We start from the raw sequence: 19,411 nt of genomic DNA on the forward strand, positions 1-19,411 counted from the left end.
CACAGAGGAAATTGTAATATAGAACCTAAATGTTCGGCACATCTGGAGTTTAGTAAGGTTCACAATTTCAGAGGTGCAGTACTAAAACTCCTCCAGTATTCTGTAGCATGGAAAGTCACGGGACCTCTGCATTTGTACAGATAGCATTGAATTGTCTGTATATTTTCATGGGATTTTGTATGTTTTTTTAAATCTTTTTTAGTCTCTACAAGGAGTGGTTATTGAACCTCAATACATTGTTAGTAATATGATTTGTGTGCGTCGTGTGGAGCTAGAGCCAGGAAACTGCTAGCCTGTCTTAGCATAAAGAATGAAAGCAACAGCTATCTTAAGTTTGTCCAAAGTTCAATAACACATCTATCATCACCTCTAAAGCTAACCATTTAATATATTGTACTAGTATATCTATTATATATTTTGACGGAGTACGATTTATTCTTCAACAAGGTGTAGTTTTGAACTTTGAAACAGAACCAGGCTAGCTGTTTCGCCCTGCTCTCAGTCTTTACGCTAAGCTAATCCCCTCCTAACTCCAGCTCCTAACATGAGAGTGAGAGTCACCTTCTTATCTAACTCTAGGAAAGAAAGACAATAAGTCTTTTTGTTTGTTTTAACTATCCCTTTCAAATACAAATTCTGTCTGTCAATTTTAGATTGTATTTCTTTTTAGCAAATGTATTTTAGGGTTACATTAGACAACATGTAACATCATTTTGGCTTCATGTAAAAAATAAAAAATATATGCAATTAAAATCCTCAAAGCAACATTTTGAAGAAAGTTCTGGTATTGGTGCCAAATCTCACGGCCGCTACTATCAAATTATTTCAGAAGGTATCCAGCGCAATTCTCCACTTTTAGACTATGTGCAACATGCATCATTAGTCTGTTCTGAAGTTCTAGGCAGGACTTTGACTCGTGGACAGTTTGACTCCGTGAACTTTCCGCATGTGCCTCTTCATCAGCAGTCTTTCGGTGAATAACTCGTCACAATCTCCGCATTTGTACGGTCTCTCCTCTTTATGTTTGGCTAAAACGTGTTTCCTCAGAGTTGAGCCTCTGTTGAAAGATTTGTCACAGATGTGACAGCTGAAAGGCTTCTCTCCTGTGTGAGTTCTTATATGTTCTGTCATGTGTCCTTTCAGTTTAAAACACTTGCCACAGAAATGGCAGCTGTAGGGTCTCTCTCCGGTGTGTACTCTCATGTGGTTCTGCAGATTGCTCTGACAGGGTATGTGTTTGCCACATATGTGACAGTCAAAGTTCCCCTTGCTGTCGTGGGACTTGCTTTCGTGCGTCTTGAGGTGCCATGTAAGCACAGTTTTTTTGGTGAATATATAGTTGCATATGTGGCAGCGGTACAAGGTGGTACTCGTCTTCTCTTCAGAGTGCTCTGGATCCTCTGCAGGGGTTTGCTCTGGCTCTCTGCTCTCCTCTGCTGCTCTACAGTCTTCTAACTGCTGCACCGTTTTGATCAGTTCTTTCGTCAAGGCGTCCCCGTCATCGCTGTCGTCTGCTGAAGGGGTTTCGCCGATCCCGTTGATCCACAGTTCCTCCTTCTGCTGCTCCTCTTTAATCTGCGAGGGTCCCGGCTCATCCTGGCACACACCTGGGCTCCAGTCCTGCTGTTTAGGGGGTATCTCTTCTGCGGGTGACGGTGCAGTTGGCTGGTTGGTATCTGCAAGGATGGAAACAGAAATACATTACGCCTACAGTATACATCAAAGTTGTCAGCGTCAAAATAGTGCTCCCATCAATCCACACCAATCAGGACTTTTACCTTGGAGATCAGCTGCCACAGAGCCACATCAACTTCATGAAGGGAAAACAGTCAAGATTGGAAAACAAAGAGCCTCAAACTAGGAACTATTTCCTTGTGTATATGTGTTACACCGAAAACAATCAAGCAACTACTATTTTATTTTAAGGAGTGAATTCAAAGGATGCACTGTATCTGGATACATAGAGGTGTGTTGCCTTGTAACCACCTTCTAACATGCTCGGCGTACATGTAATACGTTTGCTCAGAGGTCATAGATCTAGATTGAACGCAAACGTTCACCCACAGCTCCTTTGCTCAAACCAAGTGTTTTTTCAATTTCTTCAAATACATTCGAGTCGCCTAGAGCAAATTTGCATCTGTTCTAACGACTCATGTCTTTCCATTGACTTTTATAGTCATGCTGCCTCTAAGAGTTGCTTTATCGTTGGCATATTAGCAAAATGTTAAGGTAACACAAGAATAAGTTGCAGGTCAGAGTCTTCTAGTAGAAGTATGTTCAATCAATCAAACTTTATGTGTATCGTCAACAACACGTTCAACACAATGGTGCACTTTAGGTGACTTGCTATTATATGCATATTATCAGCAAATTTGAGCTTGTCACACATATTGATATTCAAAAAAGTTGTCCGAGAAGTAACAAGTAATTGCAGTACAGAACTGTTTAATTATCGGACCAATCACAGCTTAAAAAACGTATAAAAAATGAAAAAAAAATGTTTTATTACATTACAGGTCATTTAGCAGACGCTCTTATCCAGAGTGACTCACAGTGAACTCACTACAGGGACAGTCTCCCTGGAGCAACTCAGGGTTAAGTACCTTGCTCAGGGGTACAATGGTGGCAGCCTGGTATTGAACTGCCGACCTTCTAGTGTTTTGTTCGGAAGGCGTACCACTAGGCCATCACCACCCAAAATGCTGCAGAAATAAAGATACTGTTTTAACTCCTTTCATTCTTCCTCCTTGCCAAAAACCTGGTGCCTCCATTACCCACAATGCAACTCTACCGCTCGACAGGAATTTGGTTGTGTTATGCTAGCAGCAGCTTATGTAGCCTTCAGCCGCTAGCCTCAAGCAGAGATCAGGAGCGGGCAGTATTTCCAAACTTGTAGTCTTCAGACCCAACCGTTGCTGACTCAAGTGACATCACTTGAGGCGATTTATCGGATTTCAAACAGCTCCCTCTGGAGACACACATACTTTGCTGTCAATTTATACTGTCTCTATGACATCTTTGGTTTAAAATTTCTAGTCTGTTGCACATCTGATGACAATCAGCATCCCTGATTGGTGCGATCAGCAGTGTGCTCTGTCGCACCTGTAACCACACCCAGCTGTGATGTCAGTGTAGTAACACACTCTGCGATACATTTCTACATCAATTTTCAATTTAATTTGCGCTTTAATGACTTCATTCAATTTAAGGGATTCTCATCAAAATGTTTGCGCTCATGTCAAAGTGAACATCTGCCAATACGTGGCGTTAAGCATCAAGATTGGTATCTGCCTCAAAAATGCATGTCATCACAGTGTGACAAGCTTATTTTAAATAATATTATAAGCCCATGAGATACATTTTATTTGCAGGTGTAGCTACATGCATCTGTCAAAGTCCAGCAGTTATTTTTACTTTTTCTTTGGCGTGTTTCAGTATATTTCTACTGATTTCAAGCCGATTACAATGACAGTATCATCAGGAGCATCTGAACAGTATGAGAGGTTGTATTAGTGGAGAGAATCCCCTAATTTGGGGAAGCATGTCAGCTTCAACTTCAATAGACACACAAGCATAAAAGATAAACCTATAAAGAAGTTATCGCCATTGTAACTTCTGAACTTCAGTCGTCAGCAACAGACTGACAGCAACAGGGCTTCACACAGAGAAGGTGACATCGTGGACCATCTTCATGTGTTGTTTGAACACGACGAGCAGTGGGAAGCGATGGCCGCACTGCATGCACTTGAACGGCATGTTCTCCCTGTGTTTGATCCTGGCGTGTTTAGTCATGGTCGAAGATCTGTTGAAGCTCCTCCCACAGATGTAGCAGGGGTAAGGCCGTTCTCCAGTGTGAGTCCTCATGTGTTCTTTGATATGACCTTTCAGTTTGTATCTGTTTCCACAAATGGGACAGGCAAAAGGTTTCTCGTCGGTGTGTGTTCTCATGTGGGTGATCATTTGACTCCTGGTGTCTGTTATTCTGCCACAGACAAAGCAGGTGAACGCGTTGATGGTGGGCGTCGGTAAACTATTTGTTGCATGAGCTGCAAGGTGCAAATGTAACTCGTCTTGTCTCAGAAAAGATTGACAGCAAATATTACAAGAAAACATGTCTTTCTTCTTGGTATATACTGGAGATACTCCACAGGATGTTAATGGTTGGTCATCTTGTGATGGCAGGTCATATTCCAGGTGCTCTCCGACTGTTACAACTCGAGTTAGGTTGTCTGGCATCTTATTTTCTTCATGATCTCCAACTGTGACAATCTGAGTGAGTGTTTCCGTTACGTTGCTGTACGCCGGACATACAAGTGTTTCTACAGTCCTGGTCCAGAGGTCAGTCAGTTCCTCTTTAATGGGCAGGATGACTGGGATGACCTCACTGGGAATACATTCCGTCTGAATCTGCTGGTCCTGAGCACAAACCTCCTGTGTCGGTGTGGGCAAATCGATCTGCCTTGAATCTGTAACAGTGGATAGGAAAATGTTTTTTGGTAGCAGCTAGAAAAATCACTTCTCTGATCACACATGAACTAGATGTTTTGGAAACTCGAATGAACCCCAGCGGTGACGCTCGTCCTAACAGCAGCAGAGAAATCAAATGGAAGTTATGGTTTTAAAACGGTGAGCAGAAATTTTCATGAAAAAGGAACTTGCAGCTCCCCAAACATCATGTTTATGCATTACGAGCTCACACACAGGCCTATCAACTGATGTAATAAACATAAATGTGTGCAGAACAAGAGCCAATACAAGTAAAGCCTGGTTTATGCTTGCCAAAGGTTCCCCAGTGTGAGGGTGCGCGAGCCAAAAGTGACATCATCACATAGTTAGCGCAAAGTGCGAAGGTCCGCAAGTGGTCGCAGCGCTTGGTCGCGCACCTCTGAATTTGTGTAACTTAGCACCCGCTGCGTGCGCGTGCAACACTTTTAACATGTCTCTCAGGATTTTAAAAGACAACCACTTTGTTTTTAAAGTGCTCCTAGCATGTGAGCTGGTGGAAACAATCTATGCTGCATTGCACTGCACACCTGAGCCTTTTCTATCTGAGAAAAGTTCTCAAATAAGCCTCTTATTTATTCATAGCTAGTGAGCATAGGGAGATAGAAAGACCTCATCCCAAATGGTAAATTTACTTTATGAAAGGAAGTGATCATTCAGTACACAGGAGGTACAGTAATCACATAGTGAGGCCTCTGAGCAAATGGCTCCTATTTGTGATTGGGTAGAAAGACTCTGAATGCAAGACAACACCAGCATCAACAGTCGAAAGGCATTGAAACTGTAGTCTGTATACAATATTGCTGTCTTTACTCCGACTGGGTTTAAAGCTGAATTTGCTTCTCCTTCAAGGTGTCACACAGTAACATTGTATGGAAAAATGTACAATTCAGCGTTGCTCACGCTCATGCTGCGTTCACTTCTGTGGTAGAGGTGCAACAGATTCCCATGTTAACGACTTGCGCTCCTGTCATCGAGATGTTTGTATGATGACAGTTGGTCATGTGAGGGTTAAAAGACAGTGGATAATTATTACTCGGATGTTGACGGGAACACGATTTACAAGTCAGAAACTCAAAATGTAGATTTCTCAGATATGACATGAACCTGGCATTAGCCTTGGTGGACCCATCATCCTGTAATTACAAACGCAGTTCACTGCCGCTTTAGTGCGTTTTGTAGTGTGGGTTCAAGGGAAATAGGTTGGCTAATTTAAGCTGTATTTAACACACAATGGATCTCAGGTGCGATTACATACAGTGCAGCTTTGTTTCACTCCTTCGGGTCAATGACTTTCTCCCACCACAATCCCAACATGCTTCTCTGAAAGCCTCTTCTCATAGAAAATGGGAATTGAGGGGCCTAACTCACATTCAGTCTGGCTGTACTATAATAACAGCAGAAAAATACAAGGTTAGTATTACAAAGGAGATCAACTTTCTCAGGTTGCACATGTATTATGTGAGCATGTATAGTTACTTACTTGCCAGATAGGAGTTTTAGTGTTGCTATTGGTGACTTGAGGTCATTCAGGTTTAAGATGACTATTTAACGTTTATTCTTACGCCATATGATTTACAAATTTGCATGATCTATGGGTTATTTGGGCACTTATTTATACTCAATGAGGCAATTAACAATTGGGGTAAAAGAAAAATCGGACAGAATTGTAGAGAGCCAGCACTTACTGCAAATGTATGTTATAAACGTGTAACAAGTGGTGCTTAGTGTCTCAGGAGTGAGAACAATACATCTGTACACATGCTATCTTCCATCAAACTGTAAGTAGGGAGAAGTGTCAAATTAAAAAGTTGATTTAATGAAATTGGCTATGGTTAGGTGGATGAAATGTATGCCGAATATAATAGTGTATTCTTCAGATGTATATTATTACATATATATGTTCTACAAGTACTTCATATCTCTCTATAAATAAAGTCACTTTTAATTAAGATATTTTTGTAGTAGGTTTGGCGATACACAAACATAACATTTATTTTTTAAGGATAAGCATTTAGATGTGCTGAATTGAATTTAAATTAGTTTTCATGTTGCCGCAGTGTCTTGCTGCGACGAATATTACAATTATCCTAATAAAACATGGCATGGTACTACATAAAACCAGTCTATGCAGAACACTATAAATAAGGTCTTATTTTGAAAATGAACGGGACGTGTTTACGGTCGTGGCTGTCACTAGAGAGGAACCAGTACCGTTAGCTAACACTGCTTGCTAACATAACGTAGCTGAATGTCGCAAATGCAAACATGGTGTATTTGTACATGGTGTTAAATGATGTGGTTTAGTTTCTGTTATTGGTCAATTATGAGGTGAGCTAACTGTCCGACAGCAAGGTGCAGTGCAACCTGAGAAACATACCTGCCTTGTGCAGTCTTATCTGTGGTTTGTAGACCAAATCCAACAGCCGCTGCAACCGCTGATTCTCCACTTTAGTTTGGTACACCTCCTCCTGGTAGTCTATGATTGTCTTCTCAACGAACCCGTAGATGTCTACCGCAGCTGCGGTCAACCTTTCCGTCAGGAAGACGTTGAACGACTGAAGCGTAGTGTTAGCCATCTTGCAACCTGACTGCTCTGTGTTGTTTGCCAGCTGTGTGTGTACTGTGTAGTGTAGCAGTCTTAACCAAGGAAACAATGTGACAAGAGCCATACCGCCCCCTAATGTACTGGACTGTGCATAACTAGTATAACAGAAGTCTAAACTGCATTGCCATGTTTACAGATTTTAAACCAACATGTTACATTTCACCTGACACCTCTCACCATTTTGTCACAAGACACCCTTTCTGTTAAATACTTAATTACAAACTTGTGTAAGTCTGTTCAGGAATGTCTCAGGTAAACATGATTTTATGTTTTCAGACAAACAGCAAATAGGCCTAAGTGTCCCCAGAGGACGAATCCTATTGACTTTGATAATGAGGTTCATATTTGTAGTTAGGAGTAAAATGTCACACACACACACACACACACACACACACACACACACACACACACACACACACACACTCTCTCTCTCTCTCTCTCTCTCTCTCTCTCTCTCTCTCTCTCTCTCTCTCTCTCTCTCACACACACACACACACACACACACACACACACACACACACACACACACACACACACACACACGATGAATTGTAATAATTACACATTGAAAATATTTAAGCTTCTGCAGAGACATACCACAGATCACCTGTCAAACCTTGACTGGAAATCATGTTGTCTTTTCTAAAACACTACCTAAATGTTTACCCTCAATGTCTTAGATCAGTGTAACATTGTCTACTGACAAAATCTAATGTAGCTCTATTGGAAATATCCAGATGTGATGTCACACTGTCAAAGGAATATTTTATTTACAAAGAAGCAAAGAAGATGGACCCAGGAGTACATCATCAAAAGCTGATTTTACCATTAATATGAATGAAACCAAACAGTGAGATTTCAGGTCTTCTTGGCGTGGACGTGCATGTGTCTGACCACACCCTTCTTATGTGCAAGAAGGGTTAGGTTAGGTTGTCTGTCATCTTATTTTCTTCATGATCTCCAACTGTGACAATCTGAGTGAGTGTTTCCGTTACGTTGCTGTACGTCGGACGTACAGGTGTTTCCACAAGTCAGTCAGTTCCTCTTTAATGGGCAGGATGACTGGCTCCGCTTTGAGAACGGCCGTATTATAACTGGTATCATCTTCATCCACACTTTCCGATGCGAAGGGCTGCAAGCAATCAGACCCTCCACAACTGTCTGCTTCCTCCTCTGTTTTTATCCACTTAGTTGAAGCGCCAGGAAGAATATCTCCCTCAACACTGGTCGCAGTTTGCGTCGTACAGCAAGAAGATAATTCAGTGATCTGTTTATACTTAAACAAGTAGCAGCGTCACCTTCTATCAGCTCCTGCAGTTTCCCTTTGCCTTGGCTGGGCCAGTGTTCCTTGAGGCTCTGGAAATCCTTATGTTTCCTGCTTCACCAACACCAGACAGAGTTCAATGTGTGGTTGCTGCGTAGAGGCCTCTGCTTCAGGCATGCTGACCAGGAGGTCAGAGAGACTGGGGGTACAATGAGGAAAGAATGAAGTATAAACATCACTACTACAACATACCACTACTTCATTCACTAGACTGTATACCGCATGTTGATGTTGACGTTACTATGGACATTGTCCAAATAACCAATAAACACAAAAGGAAGACACTCTCTTAATTTGTAACAAATCCGTCAGTTACTTCAGCACCACGGACAGCACCACGGATGTATCAATGCACAGTGAGAGCTGCTTCTGAAACACGCTGTGGTGCATGTTGGTCATTTTGGGATGGCTGCATGGCTTCACTGTTATTCCAGGTCTAACTGCAGCTGTACTATCGTCTTGTGTGCCAAAGGGGATGACAGCAGCAGCGGTTCTAGACCAATATCACTAGGGGGGCCTGGCTGTGGCCAAGTGTTTTGTCAGAGGGGCACATTCAACCCGGGGCAAAAGAGAAGAAGCAGTGTTCAAGCCTTCAATGTTGTTAGTTAAGTATAAATAATCACGCACAACAAAAACAATACCATGATTGATATGTTCCTGACTAATTACAGCATCTCTCCAGTGATCATTCATGTTATTAGCGTTGTAATGTTCTCTCAACAGCCAGGCCATTTCACACTGGACACGTGGTGTGAGAAAAACACATGCGTGTTTTTTTGTCCATTCCACCCCCAGTTCCCCTAATTTACCATGCCCTTAAATCCTTAGCAAGTTTAAAGTAACAACCTCATTGGACACTTGCGCTCAAATTGGTTCTCCAAGAAGACGCCATGAAAGAAATTTAAACAGACTTCAACTCACGCTTATCTTAAGTTTAATTATTTTTGATTGGCTCTCAGCACGAACACGATATGAAGGGCTATTAGCTACACTATTACTAAAACAATAATTAACAGGTGTGCACCAACCTGCTGTGAACACTTCCACTTCCTCCTGCTTCAAACCTTCAGCTAACGTTAGCAGCACGCTATGTTTATCCTCCTTTGACAAATAAAGGTCATTACGATACTCTAACATGGTTCTTTCCTCTGCAGCTGCTGTCAGTCGCTCGTTGACAAAGAGCTTCAGCTGCTGTAACTTCAACATGTCAGAGGACAAGAGACAAGTTAAAAGCTCTTTGTTGTCTTCTTCTCTTGCTCTGTCGGATGAGTCGCAGCGGTAGCTTCAATTATGTTGCTGCCCTCCCCAGTGTGGTTATTGCTTATGTTCTAATGCCTTGTGTAAATATTCTAGTAACTTAATTTTGTTCGTAATATTAATTTTCTTTTAGAAAGAAATAAGACAGGGAAAGTCATTTATATTAGAAAGAGGAAAATCCAGTTTATCAGAAAGAAAAAGAAACTAAAGGTGCAAGACAAATAAAAGTAAAATATTTTACTGTGAGATGTAGTGGAGTATAAGCTGCATAAATGGAAAATACTCAGGTACCATATTAATAAAGATATCGTCAATATTTGGTCTAAACCTATGGAATAAAATGTAGTATTTGTTTCAATGAACCTGCAGATTCGGGGTCTGGGGCTCTAGGACAGCCTGCTTCGCCCAGTTTGTCCATTTGTTGCCTCAAAAGAGTAACTTTCACTTTGTGCCAGTATATACTATAAAGTTATATAGTATAATAATTGTCTGTATAGTAATCACATAGTAATTATGATAATAGTTAGATAATTATATAATAATAATAATAATAGATAATTCACAGATAGAGCAGTGTATTGAAGCACGTTACTGCAGGTGCGCCTGGTGATGGCTTCAAAGTAACCTGAGGATGGTATAATATGGTATAATAGCACCTATCTTGTACCTTCTGAGGAAATCCGATGTAGTGGGTACCAGAAACAGAGTAGAGAGAGACAGCAGAACAGTAGGAACAATCACCATTCTTCTCTCTCTGTTTAAGCCTCTTTTATTTTGCGACACAGAGGAATTATAGCGCCGAGACTAGGTCACTTTATCCGTCTCATCCAACAAAGCAACACGGCGCAACTCCACAGCAATTACAGCTTGGCTAGAACCGCTGCCAGAACACATCCACATCTTCTGATGCTGGTGTAGTTTCAAGAGCAATAATACAAATGAATCCATGACATTCAACAGGAATGGTGAGTCTATGTTTTGATAGTCTTAGAAGCATGAAGAGATGGAGGGATACTTCAGTTTAAGAATTCAAATAACGTGAACATAATCTTGAAATGATTAGTGTCGAAGATGCACATCTAGATAAAAAGCAACAAGTATGTGACACTTTTTTACAGACGTACATGATCGTGCTCTGCTCATGGAGAAATGTCACAGTCGACACAATTTAGGTGGATTCATACATTGCACACTTGCTTTTGAATTAAACCTATACTATTATGCCTCTGACAACACACAACAATGAAACATGAACCAGAACAAAAGACTAGCTTTGTAAATGTTTCTGGGTAAAATGGCATTAGCCCTGAGAGAGAGAAAGAAAGAAAGAGAGAGAGAGACAGAGAGAGAAAAAAGAAAAGAGTAATACTGTTGAGGTCGTTAACATCATTATTGGGGTGCCTAACGTTAGGGTGAGTACTTCATAGTTTTAGTATAATGTACGTACACAATGTACAGAGAAACCATTGATTTAAATAACAGTGTAACAAGTAACAGTGAAATACATTAAATATAATGTAGATCTTTTATTCTTTTATGAACATAATACATGAACATTGGACACTGATAATTGAAAATAGGTCTGCATTTTTACATTTTAAAGTGCAGTGCAGTATATACAAAGTGAAAGAGTGTAATTAACACTTTTATTAGCTGAAAAGCATCTTGGGATGTTTACAGTTGGAAACTTAAAGCGTAAATTCCCACTGAATTACAGAGGGCAACATACTGCTGCTGTGCTGCTTCTCTATGAGCTCTGATATTCAAGATTGATACACTTGTTGACATCTGAAGGACACCTGCTGTGACATCACTGACAGGGGTGTGGTCAGAAACGCATCACCCTTGGGAGTTTTAAGAGCAGCGCAACAGCTGTTCTCATTATTTCTCAGATACACGTTTTCTTTAATTTAAGAAAAAATCAGAAGCACTTTCTTTGATTTTGAGTAACGGGAAAAACTCAACACATAAATAAAACATTTCATATTATTACTATTTCATGTTTGCTTAATCATAGGAGCTACCATTTATGTGTTACAGAGAGACCAATCAAGAGCCAGGTGATAACAATCAAAACTAATTAAAGCATCAGTGAAAAGTGCACATCCTCTGAACAAGCTTTGTTATATAATATCTTAATAGATGCAACATTTTACTGCTCCATGTCATTATCATTCTGCAGAGTTTTCATTGCCAGGCCCCACAGAGTGACACTGGAGATAAACTGGCCCTCAGTGGACCTGTACGTGCCACTGTTGGGCCTGCTAGAAGAAGTGAGGGAACTGCAGTGATTATCTGTGGGAGGAAGGTACGGCCTGCCCACCAGACCTCTGCCCATCTCCGCGGACATGCTCCCGTTCTCCCCATACGGCCCGTACACAGCCTCCTGAGAGAGCTGGTGGGGTTTGGCAAGCTTCATGTGGTCTGTTGCAGTCAGGGCTGCACTTCTCTCCTGGTGGTTGGAGGACAGGAGGTGATGGGGTACCAGCGAGCGCAGCTCTGGAAGGGGGGTCAGGGCAGGAGCTGGGCTGAGGTGCATGCTGGGAGGTGGAGTCTCTATATGTGGTGGTGAAGGAGTAGGCGATGATGGTTTCTCTAACCCTGCATGGGGCATCATGTTTGGGAAATGCTGCTCACTGGTCGCTGCAGGAGGTTTACTCTGGCTGACAGGTTTGGGGAACGAGGCCACTCCCACTGAGCTACGAGGTGGGTCAGGGTCGTCTGTGGCCGGGCTGTCGGCTGGAGCCCCTTTGCAGTGCCTGTTGCTGTGTCTCCTCAACATGGCGGAGCGGGTAAAGCTCTTCCCACAGGCGTTACAGATGTAAGGTTTCTCACCAGTATGTGATCTTATGTGACGCTGCAGGTCCCCTGAGCCGATGAAGCACTTCCCTATAATAATCAAAAACACATGTTGAGTTTAGAACACTGTGTAGACATTAGCTAGTCTGTACTGAACTAAAAAATATATCTGAATAAGCTTTTCATGCCTTTCGAAAAACGGCTATTATAATTTAGCAAAGCCAATGGTGACGTCATCAAAGTGCTTGTTTTGTCCAACCAAAAGTCCAGAACCCAAAAATATGCAGTTTATAAATGATGCATGAGATAAAGAGCAGAAAATCATCGCAATCGAGAAGCTGTTAACGTTAAACATTCTTCTTAAAACAAGTGTCAAATGTCGATCATCAAATAGTTGTCGCTTCATTTTCTGTTAACTGACGAATCGTTTCAGCCCTAGAAGAGTGATTTATGCAGCTACGTCTAAAGTGGAATCCTTGTGAATAAAACTTCTAACAAGATAGTCACTGATCCTTACCACAGGTGGCACAGCTGTGTGGTTTTTCCCCAGCGTGGCGGCCCTTGTGCTTCAGAAGCTTTCTGTGCGTGTTGAAGGATTTTCCACACTGGTCACATGTGAATGTCTTGTCTGCGGTGTGAGTCCTCTTGTGCTCCTTGAGATTACTCAAATTGTTAAATCCTGAGCGACAAGACAAGTACAGTGAATAAAAAAGGTTCAACTTGAGAATGAGAACATTACGTAAATTCCTTTTAAAGCAGTCATTTACCTCGTCCACATATATCACACAGGTGCGGCTTCTCTCCCGTGTGGACCACTTTGTGACGGTGGACATCCCCTGATGCAGTAAAGCTGGAAAAAAGGATGAATGTTTAAATTATAGGAAACTTCAGGGACTATTGGGGTTGTGTTAGGGTAAACATCATATTGCTGGGGCCTATACTCAGATATAGTCTATTCTAATTCAGTTAGTCAGTCATCACCACAAATGTGTTGCTATTGCCTCAAGGTGGTATTATAAACATGCTAAATTATTATTGGAAGTCTATACCTGAAATCATGGCCAATGAGTTAGTAGTTAAAGCAGACAATGAACAGCAAACTGACAAAAAAAAACCTATACAGGAGGAAGGGGATTTACAAGAATCATAGATATAGAAATAAGGACATTTGATACATGGATGTTCCTTACCTTTTACCACATAACTCGCAGATGTACGGTCTCTCTCCAGAATGTCGCCGCAAATGTGTCTGTAAATTTCCAGCCTGTAAAACAAAATCAGTTAGAGATCTCAATATAATTCCCCCATCTAACAATAACTTTGAAAAATCTGAATGATACACCGGACGATACCTGCGAGAAGTTTCTCCCACAAACATTACACTGAAAGGGCTTCTCACCTGCAACAAAATAAATGTAGGTTTGTGTATTAAAATATTATTACAATTAAATTACATTTACTACAGAAACGCGTTATTGTATATGTGAGCTTATAAGGCGAGTATTAACAGTAAATACCGGTATGTGAGCGCTTGTGCAGCTCCAGGTTGCTCGGGTGCTTGAAGATTTTGCCACACACGTCACAACAATACTGCTTGTTTCCTATCTGCAGTTGTGGCTCTGGCACAGTTTTTGTGTTTTGCTCTGCTTGGTTGACAGGTGGAGGACTGGGAAGTTGTGCATCTGTTGGCGTCTCTGTGACCGGCTCCTTGTCTGCGTTAAGGCCCTCAACAGGAGCTTCTGAAACTTCAGTCTGGACCACAGTCTCTTCTCGATGACTCTCTTTGGGACAGCTGAGGACGGGCTCACTCACTGATTCAGCAAACATCTCCTCCAAAGCCTTCTGAGACCGGAGGTAGTTATATTTTTTCAGGTACACGGCCTTCTTTGGGCGCATTGGCTTGTTGAGCTGGGAGTCTTCTGAGTTAGAGTTGGGGGTGTTTAAATTATCTGAGGGTGTTAAAGAAGAGACATGGGTTTTTTCGACTGCCACAGATGTGCAGGGAGGATTGGGCTGAACAGTGTTTCCTGAGCATACAGGGGTGTGGCTTCCTCCCTGGCCGACCCCGAGCTGACATGGCTGCTCTTCAACCAGCACTAAAGGGCACGGGCCTTGATTTAAGGCTGCACTATTAGTCTCGAGTGCACTTTGTCTGAAGTACTGCTTACTGTAGAAGTTACGGAGCTTGTAGCCGTGGACAAGCTGTTTTTCTACAGGTGCCTGAGTGCTGCTAGCTGTATCACAGTTTGAGCTGCTATTAGGCACAGAAACAGACATCCTTTTGGTGTGATCCATTTCACTGCTAAAGCCGGGCCTCTGCGTTTCCGAGGGACAGTGGAGGTCGACATCTTGAGGAAGACTGTTCCCCAAGAGGCAGTCGTGCTCGGCGCTCAGCATGCCCGGAAGAGAAAATGACGAGATCTCCACAGGTGGAGGACAAGGCTTGAGGAAAGCATTACACATGCTCTGGACATTTGGAACCTGCAAACACTGAGCAATGTCCAGGAGGGCTTGAACATTATCTTGGTTGATGTCAAGATGGGAGGTGTACATGTAGTCCAAAATTTGGCCGATGCCACTAACATCCTGGATGACCAAGTTGAACACCTCATTCTTCTGACTGGGGGAATTTTGGAATAAAGACCTGGAAAGATCAAAGCAGTACGTTTCAAATAATGTTACTCTAAAACAGCAGCCTATGATTACATAGCTAAGTGATAATGATGGAAATATGTCATAGATTCACTGATGTGACATTAAATACATAAAGGCACCTGAAATAGGAGCTGAAAGCAGCCAGGACATTTTTGTGGGCTTTGAAGCAGACACCTTTGACCATCAGCATACAGTCACAGAGCAGACCCTGAATCCTTTGCTCCTGGAGCTGCTGCAGGAGGTAGGAGCTGTGGCTGGACAGGGTGTCCATGGTCACTCAATCTGCTGAACCTCTCAGCTCCAACTTCTCCATAAATTAGCCTAGGGGACATAAAAACAACACATCTCTTATTTAGAAAATATTTATTATTTCTCTGGTTAACTACTCCTTGAAATGCAACAACAAAATCAAAGTGATGCAATAGAGTTTTCAAATGATTATATTCCTGTAAAATTCAACAACCGCGCATAATCCGGTGTGTCTGTTCTACAAGACCATCCATGCAAAAATTTGGACGAAAACTGCTACAAGCTAACTACACAGCTATGCTAAACAACCACAACAGTGAGCAGTGTGAATCGGTGCAGCACCAAATCCCTAAATAATTACATTTCGAACCGAGAATGAAAGTCCTAAATATTGTTAGTTCAGTAAAGTTTGCCATAAAGATAACCTACATCTGAGCAGACCACCTTTTATTTGGATGATGGGTCACTTTTCCAGTGTAATAACGTCACCTCACTTCCTGGTACAACCTGGATTTCGCGCCGCCTAAACATGAAGCGGGAGATAACATGAAGGATTACTTTGAGACTCCGAAGCAATTATAGTGTAATATACTGCGACGTGTCAAGTTGTTGTAACTAGCTGCCATTTAGCTCTTGGATAATACAAAAAAAGCTTTGTACAAGGGTTGTTTCCACCCTGGTCGGAACTTCTCTTAGGCTACACTTTTACACGGAAGACTATTAGTGTAGCTACCGTGTTATGGTGTAGTCACGTGTGTTTTGAAAAGTTTACGCGAATGGAGCAGACTCGTATCATTCATTAGCGTTGATAAACCCTCTACTGCTTCCGTCATTGGTTTATGTTAACATTTGCAGGTAACGTTAGCTTCATTTAGTTGGCTAACATTAGCTCGTGCGAGCGCTGTGGACAGTTTCCGCATGAGGATAGTACCGATTCCGGTTTAACGTGAAGTTACACGTTGGTTACCGTTATTGGTATCTGTGTTAGTAGATTCAGTTGAATCAAAGTTATATCTACGGCGTAGTAAAGCAAAAGTGTTGTTAACAAAATGGTGTTTTTCACCTGCAATGGATGTGGCGAATCCCTGAAAAAAGCTCAGGTTGATAAACACGTGAACATGTGCCGGGGTTGCCAGGTCCTGTCCTGCATCGACTGCGGAAAAGACTTCTGGTAATCAGCGAGTGTCTACTGTCGTCTCATGTAGTTTAGTTATGTTGCTAATATGTTTGCTACATAAACCCATATATCCACCGATCTCAAAATGCTGTATTGTGTGTAATGGCGTTTCCATGTTGAACAGGGGTGATGACTACAAGAACCACATTAAATGTATCAGCGAAGACCAGAAGTATGGAGGCAAAGGCTACGAGGCTAAGGCTAACAAAGGAGATGTGAAACAGCAGCAGTGGATTCAGGTACAATGCAGAGGAATGGCACCCATCACTGTTTATGTGTTTTAAAGAGAGGTTTTTTTTCTAACTTGATGCCTCTCTTGCAGAGAATCAATGACGCCATGAACAAACCTGGAGTCAGTGCAAAGCTAAAGAATGTGCTCCAACAAGTCAGTTCATATGATAACGTCCCAAGAAAGAAGGCTAAGTTTCAGGTTGGTATTACTTCAGTTTACCCATAACGTTTTATTTATCACACTAGGTCATTCTATACCCACTTACCAATACTATCCCGTTCATATCATGGACTTTCTTGAAAAAGAAAATAACTTTTAAAAAGTAAATACTTCTATGAAATTCACAGGACCTTGTGAAATCCTTTTTTTTTATATATCTTTTTTTTTGGTAGTCTGTATTTTTAACTTAACCAATGACTTATTAACCCTTGTACTAAAATGTAAAGGAAAATATAATATTATTGGGAAAATATACATTTGAAAGTGGGATTTTCAATTGGCAAGAACTGTGGCATACCTTTATTTTTACGCACAACCAAATTACTTCAATATGTTATATTTACTACACAGAATCACAATTTGATTTCAAGAAGTGAATATTGTAATGGATGTATTCATTTTGAAAGATTGTTCTGGTAAAAAAATAAAAACTGGGAGTTGTTGCCTAGTTTATATGGAATGACCTGTGTGTGTGTGTGTGTGTGTGTGTGTGTGTGTGCGTGTGCACACGTGTATGTGTGCATGTTTTCTCATGCATTCAATTTATTTTCCTCAGAACTGGATAAGAAACAGTCTTAAAATATCTAACACCAGTCTTCATGATGAAGTGTGGGACATCCTCGGTGCAGCTGACAATGTAAGTTACTCTGCTTAAAGTTGACTTTTATTGTTGTTTGGCTGATTCTCTGTGCATATCAGTCCCTCTCTGTCAGCATAGAGCAAGGTGAATCCATAAAGTTATTATCTTATCAAAAGGTTCCCTATGTTTTCAATAAACTGACTTTTATTCCCCCCGATAACTGGCCAGCCTCCTCCGGCCCCACAGGAGACTAAAGAAGCCAAACAAACAGTGGCTGAAGTCAACGTGGACACTAATGGAAAAGAAAAGCAGAACGGCCATCCAGACGTGGAGAAGAAGAAACTGAACAAACGTGAGCGTAAAGAGGCCCGTCAGCAGAAGAGTGGGAAGGCTGTGAAAGGGGCTGAAAAGGCTGTACAGGAGCCAGAAGAAGGCAAAAAGAAAAAGAAGGACCGAAAGAGAAAACACAGTGTTGAGGAAGACGGAGAGGATGAGCAGAACGCTGCTGGAAATGAGACATCGAGCAAGAAAACAAAGACAAGTAAGACCTTTGATGCTGTTCTCCTTTGATGCTGTTCTCCTTACAGTACTATGAGTTGTCTTTATTCCTGTGTATTGCTGTTGGTAATGTTGCAACTTTGTGTCTTTTTAAAGAATACTGATATGACAATATGTAATAGCTAAATATTTGTATCAGCAGCTTTGCACAGTTTGCTTTGCCAACAAATGTATATAAATTATTTATTTTTAAAATGTTGGTCAATTTTGAGGAAGTACTCAAACTTTCAGAACGTCCGTATTATTGCAGTGTGTTCTTGTCCTTGTGTTTTAAAAGTAGTTTTTCTAATCATGGTAAATTATCATCTTTTTAAACAATACATCTTTGTATATAATTTCCTTATGTGTTCTTTATCTTACTATATAAAACTTTATTTTCTTTCTTTCTTTCAGATGACCAAGAGGCTGCTGACGTATCAGAGACTGAGGACCAAGAAGTTCCCAAAGGTAATATTCCCAACAGGACTTTGAATAACATCTTTTTAGAAAATAAGTGACTGTAAAATAATAAATCCACTAGGGGTCAGTGTTGCTTCTTTTGTTGATGGCGAGGAATTGCCCTCAGTGAATACTCCCCCCTACTGGCAGCTAATTTATGTTTCTGATTTTAATTTACAGGCAAATTCAACTGGAAGGGAAATATCAGGGCAGTGCTGAGAGACTCAGATGACCAGGAACTGGCACTAAAGAAACTCAGGAAGAAGGTGAAGCATGGAGTGCAGTGTTTGAATAACTCTGTGGACATGAGTCTGTACTTTCATCGTGCAACATTTGACTTCTGATCCCAGCACGTTGTTTTTGTCAATGTTATTTTAATATTGAGTGTTCTTTAGTTTATTCTGATGTTAAGAGCTTGTTCCTCTTTTCCAGGTTTTGGCAGCGTACTACTCTTTCACTGGTGCTGGAAATTTTAAAACTGAGGAGGAGGTGTTCGCACTTTTCAACAAGAAGATCAACAACAATCCCAAATTTAGAGTCTTAAAAGAAAGAGTTAAACTTGTAAAGTAGACCTGTTAATCTCACCCGTCTGGCATGAAATGTATTGTTCATAGACTTTTAAAATTCAAACGCCTTTGTTGTCTGTCATCCTCCCTTGGATGTTTTTATACAGATGACCTAATCTCGAAGATTAAATAATTTTATAACTGGATTACGTGTCACTAGATTTACTGATTGCAGTGGCCTAGTCAGTGTGTGGAAGACTTGCATAAATGACCGTACAACGCGTCATTGTTTAATGTATGAAATGA

General features: G+C 41.2%; 3 protein-coding genes across 6 annotated transcripts in view; 1 reads left to right on the top strand and 2 right to left on the bottom strand.

Moving 5' to 3' along the window:
• The window catches only part of LOC115008385 (zinc finger protein 624-like), a 7,439-nt gene extending 312 nt beyond the window's left edge, over positions 1-7,127 (bottom strand). The window contains exons 1-2 of one of the 2 annotated variants that reach the window (XM_029431968.1): positions 6,884-7,127; positions 1-1,676 (exon numbers count right to left, since the gene is read on the bottom strand). The exon at positions 1-1,676 is cut by the window's left edge and continues 312 nt beyond it. In XM_029431968.1, the coding sequence (XP_029287828.1) occupies positions 898-1,676; positions 6,884-7,082 (978 nt within the window). In that variant the 5' untranslated portion in view covers positions 7,083-7,127 and the 3' untranslated portion in view covers positions 1-897. Of the gene's footprint in view, positions 1,677-2,194; positions 4,467-6,883 lie in introns of those variants that run through there. The other variant, XM_029431967.1, reaches the window with a different exon arrangement.
• A 4,056-nt stretch (positions 7,128-11,183) lies between these two features.
• Positions 11,184-15,977, bottom strand: zbtb49 (zinc finger and BTB domain containing 49). 3 transcript variants are annotated; one of them, XM_029431673.1, is made up of 8 exons: positions 15,840-15,977; positions 15,266-15,467; positions 14,009-15,135; positions 13,844-13,890; positions 13,682-13,755; positions 13,259-13,341; positions 13,009-13,170; positions 11,184-12,581 (listed from the first exon to the last, which is right to left on the bottom strand). In XM_029431673.1, the coding sequence occupies exons 2-8, from the start codon at positions 15,415-15,417 to the stop codon at positions 11,845-11,847; spliced, it is 2,382 nt and encodes a 793-aa protein (XP_029287533.1). In that variant the 5' UTR covers positions 15,418-15,467; positions 15,840-15,977; the 3' UTR covers positions 11,184-11,844. The 3 variants fall into 3 exon arrangements, with proteins under 3 accessions (XP_029287533.1, XP_029287531.1, XP_029287532.1); XM_029431671.1 differs by having other exon boundaries at positions 15,825-15,930; XM_029431672.1 differs by lacking the exon at positions 15,840-15,977 and adding an exon at positions 15,757-15,803.
• A 126-nt stretch (positions 15,978-16,103) lies between these two features.
• On the top strand, positions 16,104-19,311 carry lyar (Ly1 antibody reactive homolog (mouse)). The gene is made up of 8 exons (XM_029431674.1): positions 16,104-16,566; positions 16,697-16,811; positions 16,895-17,002; positions 17,580-17,660; positions 17,832-18,144; positions 18,555-18,608; positions 18,780-18,865; positions 19,032-19,311. The coding sequence occupies exons 1-8, from the start codon at positions 16,445-16,447 to the stop codon at positions 19,167-19,169; spliced, it is 1,017 nt and encodes a 338-aa protein (XP_029287534.1). The 5' UTR covers positions 16,104-16,444; the 3' UTR covers positions 19,170-19,311.
• The last annotated feature ends 100 nt before the right edge of the window (positions 19,312-19,411 follow it).

The sequence above is a fragment of the Cottoperca gobio genome, chromosome 5 (assembly GCF_900634415.1).
Source record: "Cottoperca gobio chromosome 5, fCotGob3.1, whole genome shotgun sequence".
In the NCBI taxonomy this organism is placed as follows: domain Eukaryota; kingdom Metazoa; phylum Chordata; class Actinopteri; order Perciformes; family Bovichtidae; genus Cottoperca; species Cottoperca gobio.

Excerpts from the sequence above, each read along its gene's own strand:
- zbtb49 (XM_029431673.1), bottom strand. The coding sequence starts at position 15,417 with ATGGACACCCTGTCCAGCCACAGCTCCTACCTCCTGCAGCAGCTCCAG. Across the intron at positions 13,342-13,681 it reads TGCGAGTTATGTGGTAAAAG|CTTTACTGCATCAGGGGATG; the intron begins GTAAGGAACATC and ends CCTTTTTTCCAG. Across the intron at positions 12,582-13,008 it reads ACACAGCTGTGCCACCTGTG|GGAAGTGCTTCATCGGCTCA; the intron begins GTAAGGATCAGT and ends TGATTATTATAG.
- lyar (XM_029431674.1), top strand. The coding sequence starts at position 16,445 with ATGGTGTTTTTCACCTGCAATGGATGTGGCGAATCCCTGAAAAAAGCT. Across the intron at positions 17,003-17,579 it reads GAAAGAAGGCTAAGTTTCAG|AACTGGATAAGAAACAGTCT; the intron begins GTTGGTATTACT and ends TATTTTCCTCAG. Across the intron at positions 18,609-18,779 it reads GGACCAAGAAGTTCCCAAAG|GCAAATTCAACTGGAAGGGA; the intron begins GTAATATTCCCA and ends TTTAATTTACAG.